Below are 13,400 nucleotides of genomic sequence, written 5' to 3'. Positions count from 1 at the left end.
CCACTTGAATACATACATCATTTTTTTTCAACGTTTTGTTAGTTTGTTGGTTTTATACGTTTATTAGTTGTTTATGGAACGAGTATGTAAAATGTATATTAAGGATCTTGTTCTTTTCTTTTTAAAGAAGCACAGGCTACATCCCAAATGGCAGCCTATTCCCCTATATAGTCCACTACTGTTACCTATGGCCTATGGGTCCTGGTCAGAAGTAGTGCACTGTGTAGGGAAAAGGGTACTATTTGGGACTGAACCATTGTATCAGTAGTCTTTTTATTCATTTTCTCGATGGAGCCTTTGTTTGTATGTACAGTAATGTCTGCGTTTCCAAATGGCGCCCTATTCCCTGCATAATATAGTGCACTATATAGGGAATAGGGCTCTGGTCTAATGTAATGCACTATATAGGGAATAGGGCTCTGGTCACTAGTAGTTCACTATATAGGGAATAGGGCTCTGGTCACTAGTAGTTCACTATATAGGGAATAGGGCTCTGGTCTAATGTAGTGCACTATGTAGGGAATAAGGTGTCATTTAGGATACATCTTATGTCGGTCTTTTCTGTTCTTTTGGCCAACATCCAGTATTACCGTATCACATATCCCCTGTTCCAAATCAACCCCTAGCCTCATACACTCTACGCTCTACACCCTAGCCCCTAGACTAAAACATCCCCTTAGTTCTTACACCCTAAGAAGCCCCCAGCCCATAGCTAGACTCTATGCCAGGGTTCTCCAACTGGTGGCCCACGGGCTGAATTTGGCCAGCGGGTGATTTTATTTGGCCCCCAATTTATATATATATTTTTTTAAATTGTTGGACATGAGATTGTAAAAACACCAGCAAATCAGCTCCAAGTGATTAACATTTTGGGAATCTGTTCCAAGATATTCCCATCTATAATAGAGAGATACAGGTATGTGATCGTATGTAAATGTAAGGTTTTAAATAATTATGTTTTAGTCAAATATATCAGTTTGGGCTTCTTGCGGTCATTTTGTAGTCTACAAATAATTTGTTCCGTCTGAGTCTAGTTAATGACCCTTGACCTCTACGCACTGGGTCCATGTGAAGATCTGAGAGGATTGGACAGCAGAACAGATGTTAACTCTGTATGCATGTCTCAAAATAACTTCCTTAAACTTAAAACTTCCCTAAGACTACGGAAAATGTAGTCACCCACTTCCAGAAAAGCACAGATAAGCAGTTGACATGGAATGGTCAAGTGTTCTGGCAGAGGGGTGGGGGCTGGAAGAGAGATGCCTTGATTTAACTTGTGTCCTTGCCTTAAGCTATGGTGGTGATGAGGATGATTTACAAACCGAAATATAAAAGTTAGAAAATGTCACAGAACCGGACTTTTGTAACTCAGACTGGCTTCATTTTGAAGACAAATGTGCTTTCATATAATCAACAGAAACCATGTCAAATAGGTTAAATTAGACTAATTACTGGCACTGAGATGGGTTATCCATGGCAAATGACCTACAGTTTAATCATAATGATATCTTTGCCTAGTGACCAGAGCCCTATTACCTATATAGTGAACTACTAGTGACCAGAGCCCTATTCCCTATATAGTGAACTACTAGTGACCAGGGCCCTATTCCCTATATAGTGAACTACTTTAGACCAGAGCCCTATTCCCTATATAGTGAACTACTAGTAACCAGAGCCCTATTCCCATAGTGAACTACTAGTGACCAGGGCCCTATTCCCTATATAGTGAACTACTAGTGACCAGAGCCCTATTCCCTATATAGTGAACTACTTTAGACCAGAGCCCTATTCCCTATATAGTGAACTACTAGTGACCAGGGCCCTATTCCCTATATAGTGAACTACTTTAGACCAGAGCCCTATTCCCTATATAGTGCACTACTAGTGACCAGGGCCCTATTCCCTATATAGTGAACTACTAGTGACCAGAGCCCTATTCCCTATATAGTGAACTACTTTAGACCAGAGCCCTATTCCCTATATAGTGAACTACTTTAGACCAGAGCCCTATTCCCTATATAGTGAACTACTTTAGACCAGAGCCCTATTCCCTATATAGTGAACTACTAGTGACCAGGGCCCTATTCCCTATATAGTGAACTACTAGTGACCAGAGCCCTATTCCCTATATAGTGAACTACTAGTGACCAGAGCCCTATTCCCTATATAGTGAACTACTTTAGACCAGAGCCCTGTTCCCTATATAGTGAACTACTAGTGACCAGAGTCCTATTCCCTATTTAGTGCACTACTATAGACCAGGCCTCATGTCAAAAGTAGTGCCAGGAGAGAGACTTGAATGAGGATTTGATCACGTCTCACTACACCATGGAGTCTTTTCCATAGGAATGACTTGAGACGAGCGTTTTCGGCCATTTTGTTTTGTTTGTTTTTCTTTGTCATTCAGGCGACCATATTATTTACCAACCGTCCAACCAATGTAACCCCCTTCACTTTTTTTAATGCTGTGAAAATGTTGAGATGGATCTTTTTGCTGTTTGCTGTACATACTGTACTGTATTCATGTCCTTTACAGAAACACCCAGCCTCCCAGAATGACCTTTCATTCTGTTTAACCATTGGAGGGGTGAATCTAAGAATCTTATGACTTAGTCCTCTATTCCGGAATTCCCTGCCCTTTATGACGTCATTGATTTGAATCAATTAGAATGTTGAACAGAACAGAATGTACTGTTGACATTCCTGAAAGGGTTCAAGGAATTCCATTCTACATTATTTCACACAAATGACTGCAGTTAATCATTTGAATATCATCAATCAATCAAACGTATTTATAATACACCACACAGTCTTCTGAAGAAGCCTCTAGAACTTCTCTGTTAGAAAACAACGTTACGTTTCTCACATACATAGACTTGTAGTGGCTCAGCTCTAATCAGCCTGGTATCTGACATGGGGAAAGAGAACTGTGAGTATTCACAGAGATCTGGTTATCCCATGACATTCTATTCTAGAATTAGGAACATTATACAGTGCAGTACATAGCTAGCTCTGGCTGTTGGCTTCTTGTTGTCTTTTTCTAGATTTGATATTTCTTTGCTTCCAGACGCATCACCAAGCTCACCTCACCTGTCAGTCAGTGTAGAAACACTCTGCCTCAAAAACCATGTAAATGATGTACTTCAAAACTTGTAAGCGCTTTGATATCTCATTAGGCGCAGGCACGCACCCAGGCACACACACACACACACACACTTGGACTGGGGGAAAGATTTGGCATCCATCCCTGTACAGCAGTAAGCGATTTCGTTTTACGGCACTAAGGTGTGGAAACTGTCTTGTTCTCAAATGGCACCCTATTCCCTACTGTATGTAGTGCACTACAGAAGAAGTGTACTACATAGGCCATAGTGTTTCATTTGGGAAACATCCAATAATTATAGGAAGTGTCTTTGAGCATAATGCAAATTACATCAAATCAGACTGGAAATGGTTTTGATTAAAAAAATAAAGATAAAGGTTTTCAACTGAAATAACTGGCATAAACCTTGACCTACAGTATGTGGATGGCCAAGAGTTGTTCCTGACCATGTGACCTGGCCCGGGAAAATCTCTGAGCCCAAATGCAAGCCTCTCTATGGCCGGGATTCAATCCGATCGCGCTTTGTCCACAATGCACGTTTTTAAAGTCAATGTTCACGGTAAATGCTGCATATGTTCTCAGTCAGAAATGACCTTTTTAAAATGGTGCATCGTTCAAATCCGCTATAGGATGGGATTCAGTCCCATCTTCTAACTAGGGCCCCTTTTTGTCCCTGGTTACATCATGTGATCAGGATGGAAGAACTCCAGGCCTTACCCACAGTATGTGCCAACCAGTCATCCTTAGTCAGTTTTCTTTATTTTTGAAATATGTTCGCTTTCTTTTTACTTCTGAATGGCTGGCCCCACGTTAGGCTGACAAGGAACCTAATACAGCTCATCAAAAAAATAACATTTTTTACAGTTTTGAATGTCTGCACAAAGTGCATTTTAATATATATATATAAAAAAGAATTATTACTCAAGCATGTTATTGGTTGTTGCAGGTTCCTTGTCTGTAATTGAAATGACCTTTCAGTGCCAACATATGACATATTTACAGGGGACGACAACAAATTTGTTATCACAACGTGACCGGACAAATTATACTTTTTTTTTTTTTGGCTACGTCCCAAATTGACAACATAATCCCTATATAGTGGTCTACTCGTGACCAGGGCCCATAAGGCTCTGTTCAAAATGCCCTGGTCAAGAGTAATGCACTATATAGGGAATGAAAACGGGTTTCCATTTGGGACAGAGACCCTTTTTTTAATTATCTTCTTTTTTTTAAAAAAAATTTTTGTAGTTGTACAGTCATGTTGTTCAACCACTGCAGTTAATGTAATTGTTGTACAAGTTGTATCACTGGGTGTTACTGTATCATATCTTCTGACATTTGTAATTATTCTGAGAATACACTGCCGTTTGGATAAAAAAACAACACAACCCCCGAGTCCCCGGACTGGTTTTTGGTACATTTGACATTTTAGTCATTTGACAGAGGCTTTTATCCAGAGTGACTTAGTTAGTGCTTTCATCTGAAGATAGCTAGGTGAGGCAAATGATTATATCACAGTAATGCATTGTAGTCATGAAGCACCTTTTCATTATCTACACTAACAGTAAAGCAGGATAAAGGTGTCCCAAATGGAACCCAACAGTAAAGCAGGATAAAGAGGTGTCCCAGATGGAACCCAACAGTAAAGCAGGATAAAGGAGGTGTCCCAGATAGAACCCAACAGTAAAGCAGGATAAAGGAGGTGTCCCAGATAGAACCCAACAGTAAAGCAGGATAAAGGAGGTGTCCCAGATAGAACCCAACAGTAAAGAAGGATAAAGGTGGTGTCCCAGATAGAACCCAACAGTAAAGCAGGATAAAGGGAGGTGTCCCAAATGGAACCCAACAGTAAAGCAGAATAAAGGAGGTGTCCCAGATAGAACCCAACAGTAAAGCAGGATAAAGGAGGTGTCCCAGATAGAACCCAACAGTAAAGCAGGATAAAGGTGTCCCAAATGGAACCCAACTGTAAAGCAGGATAAAGGAGGTGTCCCAGATAGAACCCAACAGTAAAGCAGGATAAAGGTGTCCCAAATGGAACCCAACAGTAAAGCAGGATAAAGGAGGTGTCCCAGATAGAACCCAACAGTAAAGCAGGATAAAGGTGTCCCAGATAGAACCCAACAGTAAAGCAGGATAAAGGAGGTGTCCCAGATAGAACCCAACAGTAAAGCAGGATAAAGGAGGTGTCCCAGATAGAACCCAACAGTAAAGAAGGATAAAGCCTTAACCCCCTCCATACTGTAGTGTACTACTTTTGACCAGAGCTCTATGGATCCTAGTCAAAAGTGGTGCACTACACAGGGAATAGCCTACATGTCAGATAGTGATTGAGTGTTGTCGTTTCCTACGGGTACTACACTTCTGGTGTGAGACAGTCATCTGGAAGAAAACACATTATTTAATGTTGATCGGTACGATTTTCTATTCTACCTGTTCAATTTAAATGTTGATATCACACTAATAAGTGTGCGTGCTGAAATACACCGCATGTGACTGCATCTAGTTTTTTCCTAATGTTTTCAATACGCACTACCTCATCCTCGTCTCCCCAGAGCAGACACACGCCCGAATCACATGATGATTCTGCCTAGGTCGCTAACTTGGAAGGAAACTGCCGTTTTTTCCCGACTCAACAGTCGGGATTACCGTTAAAGGAATAGAATGTAAACGGTGCAGATGATATATCGTTCTGATATCACGGAATACCGCCTCGTTTTGCAGGATTTCAGCACTCGGTGACGCTCAACAACAAAAAGCCCTTCCCCATCCACCCAATCACGGCTAAAGCCGTTCCCCATCCATCCAATCACGGCTGACAACGGCCCTAGCCTCGTCCTTATTGGTGCCCGCTCTTCCTCTGATTGGCTACGGATGTAGCGTTGACCCACCCCCTAGCCAACTGTCACAGAGCTCCCACTTCCTTGTGATTCTGTCGGGCTGCATCAGAGATGGCGCTGAGTATGGATGGTAGTTACATCAACCAACGTCCCTTTCATTTACCGAGGCTATTGTAAAGAAATAAAGGATTTTCTTGCGTCGGAAAGTGAAGGTGGAGAGGCGGCAGTAGTAGTCGCGAGTAGTGTTCACACGCTCGTCGTACTACGGACCGCTCGCTTCCCCGTGCGTGGGTTGTTTTGCCCCCCCCGGTTGATTCCGATAGCTAGCTAACTGACACTTAACGACAATTTTGTAAATATTAGCCAGCTAAGCTAACCACTGCTGGTAAAATGGCCACCATGGATAAATTAATGAAGGCCTTTGAATCTCTCAAGTCATTCCAACAACAACAGGGACCGCCAACGGCCGAGGAGATGGCTCAAAAACAGTAAGTCCATGTTTGTATATGGTCATTGTGTTGAGAAATTGCTAGCGATGAGTTACGCGCAAATAAATGGCAGTTGGCTGGCTAGCTAGCTGGCTAGCGAAGCTGTTCGCAGGTTATTGCGAGTTAGCGATGCTAACCTTCTAGCTAGCTAGCTAGCTAGCTGTCAACGTCGCGCCTCCAGTATAGGCTACCTGTCATAACACACACAGACAGCAACACACAGACAGCAACACACAGAGTTTGCACCCCACGTCTATTTGATAGATAACGTCAGCTGGCGCGTGTAAACAAATGCTACGGTGAACTAAATACTACGATATCCTTTCACTAAACTAAAGTCTTGAATAATATCAATCCGTGTAATTTCTCTTCTCATACGGTGCAGATTGCCAGATTTTGTTCCCCCACAATCATTCGTTGCTGGTTGTCTAATATACATAGAATTAGCCTTTATATGTATAATTGATTTAAATACATTTATTTTATCAAATCAATATAATTACATTTCTATTTGTCACATGCTTGGTAAACAACAGGTGTAGACTAACAGTGAAATGCTTACTGACAGGCCCTTCCCAACAATGTAAAGAGGAGAAATAATAACACAAGGAATATTGTGCCTTGAGAAAGTATTCACACCCCTTGACTTTTTCCACGTTTGTTGTGTTACCAAGTGGGATGAAAATGTATTAAATTATATTTTTGACAACAATCTACACAAAGTATTCTAATGTCAAAGTGGAAGAGAATTTGAACATTTTCTGTGATAAATAAATGAAAGACTTCCTGAGATGTTAGAATCACCTTTGGCAGCCATTACAGATGTGAGTCTCTAAGAGATTTGCACACCTGGATTGTACAATATGTGCACATTATTGTTAATACATTCACGCTTTGTCAAGTTGGTTGTTGATCATTGCTAGACAGCCATTTAAGTCTTGCCAAAGATTTTCAAGCCGATTTTTAAGTCAACTGTAACTTAGCCACTCAGGAACATTCAATGTCTTCTTGGGAAGCAACTCCAGTGTATATTTGGCCTTGTGTTGTAGGTTATTGTCCTGCTGAATGCAAACTGAACCAGGTTTTCCTCTAGGATTTTTGCCTGTGCTTGGCTCTATTCCATTTTATTTTTATCCTAAAAAAAACTCCCTAGTCGTTGCCAATGACAAGCATACCCATAACATGATGCAGCCACCACCATGCTTGAAAATATGAAGAGTGGTACTCAGTGATGTGTGGTTGGATTTGCCCCAAACATAATGCTTTGTATTCAGGACATAAATGTAATTGCTGTGCCACATTTTTTGCAGTTTTCCTTTAGTGCCTTATTGCAAACAGGATGCTTGTTTTGGATTTTTTTTTATTCTGTACAAGCTTCCTTCTTTTCCCTCTGTCATTTAGGTTAGTATTGTGGAGTAACTACAATGTTGTTGATCCATCCTCAATTTTCTCCTATCACAGCCATTAAACTCTGTAACTGTTTTAAAGTTACCATTGTCCTCATTGTGAAATCCCTGAGCGGTTTCCTTCCTCTCCGGCAACTGAGTTAGGAAGGACGCCTGTATCTTTGTTGTGACTGGGTGTATTGAGACACCATCCAAAGTGTAATGAATAACTTCACAATGCTCAAAGGGATATTTTTACCCATCTACCAATAGGTGCTCTTCTTTTTGAATATCCCTCTGAGCATTGGAAAACCTCCCTGGTCTTTGTGGTTGAATCTGTGTTTGAAATTCAGTGCTCGACTGAGGGACCTTACAGATAATTGTATGTGTGAGGAACAGAGATGATTGTCATTCAAAAATAATGTTAAACACTATTATTGCACACAAAGTAAGTCCTTGCAACTTATTATGTGACTTGTTAGGCACATTTGTACTCTTGAACTTTATTTAGGCTTGCCATAACAAAGGGATGGGAATATTTATTGACTCAAGACATTTCAGCTTTTAATTTTAATTCATTTGTAAAAATGTCTAAAAAACATGATTCCACTTTGACATTACGGATTATTGTGTGTAGGCCAGTGACAAAATGGCAGTTGAATACATTTTTAATTCAGGGTGTAACAACAAAACGTGGAGAAAGTCAAGGGGTGTGAAATTCTTTCTGAAAGCACTGTACATATATAGGTAGGGATAAAGTGACTAGTCAACAGGAGAGATAGATAGTAACAGCAGTGTATGTGATAGTCAATAGAGTCAATGCAGATAGTCTGGGTAGCTATTAGTTAACCATTTAATGAACCATTTAACAGTCTATATGTAGGTTGTACAGGCATGTACAGTTACCTTGTAATCAGTCTTACCTTTAGCAATAGACTGGCATCACACACACCCCATTGTTGTTCCACTTCGTTAGGCAAGGTAATGCTACCAGTCTTTTTTCTTCTTTTTGTCCTTGCATGTGCTCTTCATTAACCCTTTGTTACCTTATTTCAATTCAATTCAAGGGGCTTTATTGACATGGGAAACATATGTTAACATCGCCAATGCAAGTGAGGTAGATAATATTCAGAAGTGAAATAAACAATAAAAATCAACAGTAAACATTACACTCACAGAAGTTTCAAAACAATAAAGACATTACAAATGTCATATTATGTATATATACAGTGTTGTAACGATGTACAAATGGTTAAAGTACAAAAGGGAATTTCTCTCTCTCTCTCACACACACACTATTGATCTCTCTCCTTCTCTCTCCCTCTCTCTCTGTAGGAAGAAAGAGCTGGCCACCACCAAAAAGGACAGAGTGGCCCACTGCCTGACCATATGTGAGAACATCGTAGCTCAGTCTCTGAGGTAAGGCTGCCTGACACCACTGATCTGGGATCAGCTTTACCCACTGCCAGTCCAGTTATTAACCCCTAGGGACGTCATTCATAAAACTGACCCTAGATTACTGTTTATAAGTCATTTGAATACATTACATGTACATACAGGCACACTTACATACTCTGGCATGTACATGTGTGTACACACACACACACACACACACACACACACACACACACACACACACACACAGTTGGATGTTCCAGATTAGCTCCACTGTTATTGGTAATCAGATTTGGTATTCCTGGTTAGATGAGGTTTACAGATGATTATACTGTATATGCATCCCAAATGGGACCCTATTCCCACTACTTCCATAGGGCTCTGGTCTAAAGTAGTGCACTATATAGGGAATAGGGAGCCATAGGGCTCTGGTCTAAAGTAATGCACTATATAGGGAATAGGGTGCCATTTTAGGCTATTAGTTGAGTGACAACCAATGTAATTTGCTAGGTTATTTTTTTAATCAAATGTGCTGTTGTTGAAAAGTGTGTTTTACCAGAATGGAAGTAGCCAAATCAACCACCGCATACACAACTGTCATCTGGCTATCTGCTGATCAGGGATACAGTACATTTATGGTTATATGCTGATCAGGGATACAGTACATTTATGGTTATATGCTGATCAGGGATACATTATATTTATGGTTATATGTTGATCAGGGATACATTATATTTATGGTTATATGTTGATCAGGGATACATTATATTTATGGTTATATGCTGATCAGGGTGGATACATTATATTTATGGTTATATGCTGATCAGGGATACATTATATTTATGGTTATATGCTGATCAGGGATACATTATATTTATGGTTATATGTTGATCAGGGATACATTATATTTATGGTTATATGCTGATCAGGGATACATTATATTTATGGTTATATGTTGATCAGGGTGGATACATTATATTTATGGTTATATGTTGATCAGGGATACATTATATTTATGGTTATATGTTGATCAGGGATACATTATATTTATGGTTATATGCTGATCAGGGATACATTATATTTATGGTTATATGCTGATCAGGGATACATTATATTTATGGTTATATGTTGATCAGGGATACAGTACATTTATGGTTATATGCTGATCAGGGATACATTATATTTATGGTTATATGTTGATCAGGGATACATTATATTTATGGTTATATGCTGATCAGGGATACATTATATTTATGGTTATATGCTGATCAGGGTTTAGGATACATTATATTTATGGTTATATGTTGATCAGGGATACATTATATTTATGGTTATATGTTGATCAGGGATACATTATATTTATGGTTATATGTTGATCAGGGATACATTATATTTATGGTTATATGCTGATCAGGGTTTAGGATACATTATATTTATGGTATATGTTGATCAGGGATACATTATATTTATGGTTATATGCTGATCAGGGATACATTATATTTATGGTTATATGTTGATCAGGGTTTAGGATACATTATATTTATGGTTATATGCTGATCAGGGATACATTATATTTATGGTTATATGTTGATCAGGGATACAGTACATTTATGGTTATATGTTGATCAGGGATACATTATATTTATGGTTATATGTTGATCAGGGATACATTATATTTATGGTTATATGTTGATCAGGGATACATTATATTTATGGTTATATGTTGATCAGGGATACATTATATTTATGGTTATATGCTGATCAGGGTTTAGGATACATTATATTTATGGTTATATGTTGATCAGGGATACATTATATTTATGGTTATATGCTGATCAGGGATACATTATATTTATGGTTATATGTTGATCAGGGTTTAGGATACATTATATTTATGGTTATATGCTGATCAGGGATACATTATATTTATGGTTATATGTTGATCAGGGATACATTATATTTATGGTTATATGTTGATCAGGGATACATTATATTTATGGTTATATGTTGATCAGGGATACATTATATTTATGGTTATATGTTGATCAGGGATACATTATATTTATGGTTATATGTTGATCAGGGATACATTATATTTATGGTTATATGTTGATCAGGGATACATTATATTTATGGTTATATGTTGATCAGGGATACATTATATTTATGGTTATATGTTGATCAGGGATACATTATATTTATGGTTATATGTTGATCAGGGATACATTATATTTATGGTTATATGTTGATCAGGGATACATTATATTTATGGTTATATGCTGATCAGGGATACATTATATTTATGGTTATATGCTGATCAGGGATACATTATATTTATGGTTATATGCTGATCAGGGATACATTATATTTATGGTTATATGCTGATCAGGGATACATTATATTTATGGTTATATGCTGATCAGGGATACATTATATTTATGGTTATATGCTGATCAGGGATACATTATATTTATGGTTATATGTTGATCAGGGATACATTATATTTATGGTTATATGCTGATCAGGGATACATTATATTTATGGTTATATGTTGATCAGGGATACATTATATTTATGGTTATATGTTGATCAGGGATACATTATATTTATGGTTATATGTTGTTCAGGGATACATTATATTTATGGTTATATGTTGATCAGGGATACATATTTATGGTTATATGTTGATCAGGGATACATTATATTTATGGTTATATGTTGATCAGGGATACATTATATTTATGGTTATATGTTGATCAGGGATACATTATATTTATGGTTATATGTTGATCAGGGATACATTATATTTATGGTTATATGTTGATCAGGGATACATTATATTTATGGTTATATGTTGATCAGGGATACATTATATTTATGGTTATATGTTGATCAGGGATACATTATATTTATGGTTATATGTTGATCAGGGATACATTATATTTATGGTTATATGCTGATCAGGGATACATTATATTTATGGTTATATGCTGATCAGGGATACATTATATTTATGGTTATATGCTGATCAGGGATACATTATATTTATGGTTATATGCTGATCAGGGATACATTATATTTATGGTTATATGCTGATCAGGGATACATTATATTTATGGTTATATGCTGATCAGGGATACATTATATTTATGGTTATATGCTGATCAGGGATACATTATATTTATGGTTATATGTTGTTCAGGGATACATTATATTTATGGTTATATGTTGATCAGGGATACATTATATTTATGGTTATATGTTGTTCAGGGATACATTATATTTATGGTTATATGTTGATCAGGGATACATTATATTTATGGTTATATGTTGATCAGGGATACATTATATTTATGGTTATATGCTGATCAGGGATACATTATATTTATGGTTATATGTTGATCAGGGATACATTATATTTATGGTTATATGTTGATCAGGGATACATTATATTTATGGTTATATGTTGATCAGGGATACATTATATTTATGGTTATATGTTGATCAGGGATACATTATATTTATGGTTATATGCTGATCAGGGATACATTATATTTATGGTTATATGTTGATCAGGGATACATTATATTTATGGTTATATGCTGATCAGGGATACATTATATTTATGGTTATATGCTGATCAGGGATACATTATATTTATGGTTATATGCTGATCAGGGATATATTATATTTATGGTTATATGCTGATCAGGGATACATTATATTTATGGTTATATGCTGATCAGGGGATACATTATATTTATGGTTATATGTTGTTCAGGGATACATTATATTTATGGTTATATGTTGATCAGGGATACATTATATTTATGGTTATATGTTGATCAGGGATACATTATATTTATGGTTATATGCTGATCAGGGATACATTATATTTATGGTTATATGTTGATCAGGGATACATTATATTTATGGTTATATGTTGATCAGGGATATATTATATTTATGGTTATATGCTGATCAGGGATACATTATATTTATGGTTATATGCTGATCAGGGTTTAGGATACATTATATTTATGGTTATATGTTGATCAGGGATACATTATATTTATGGTTATATGTTGATCAGGGATACATTATATTTATGGTTATATGTTGATCAGGGATACATTATATTTATGGTTATATGTTGATCAGGGATACATTATATTTATGGTTATATGTT

The 13,400-nt window shown here is 37.3% G+C and overlaps 2 protein-coding genes across 3 annotated transcripts in view; both read left to right on the top strand.

Moving 5' to 3' along the window:
- LOC106595393 (G protein-coupled receptor kinase 6) overlaps positions 1-3 on the top strand; it is an 89,641-nt gene extending 89,638 nt beyond the window's left edge. For both annotated transcript variants that reach the window (XM_045723079.1, XM_045723077.1), the window contains exon 16: positions 1-3. This exon is cut by the window's left edge and continues 278 nt beyond it. The gene's annotated coding sequence lies outside the window, so the exon portion shown is untranslated.
- A 6,007-nt stretch (positions 4-6,010) lies between these two features.
- The window catches only part of htt (huntingtin), a 118,730-nt gene continuing 111,340 nt past the window's right edge, over positions 6,011-13,400 (top strand). Inside the window, 2 exon segments of the mRNA XM_045723076.1 lie at positions 6,011-6,431; positions 9,152-9,235. Coding sequence (XP_045579032.1) covers positions 6,334-6,431; positions 9,152-9,235 — 182 coding nt within the window. The 5' untranslated portion in view covers positions 6,011-6,333.

The sequence above is a fragment of the Salmo salar genome, chromosome ssa08 (assembly GCF_905237065.1).
Source record: "Salmo salar chromosome ssa08, Ssal_v3.1, whole genome shotgun sequence".
NCBI lineage: Eukaryota > Metazoa > Chordata > Actinopteri > Salmoniformes > Salmonidae > Salmo > Salmo salar.
This window is presented reverse-complemented; position numbering and strand designations above follow the sequence as displayed.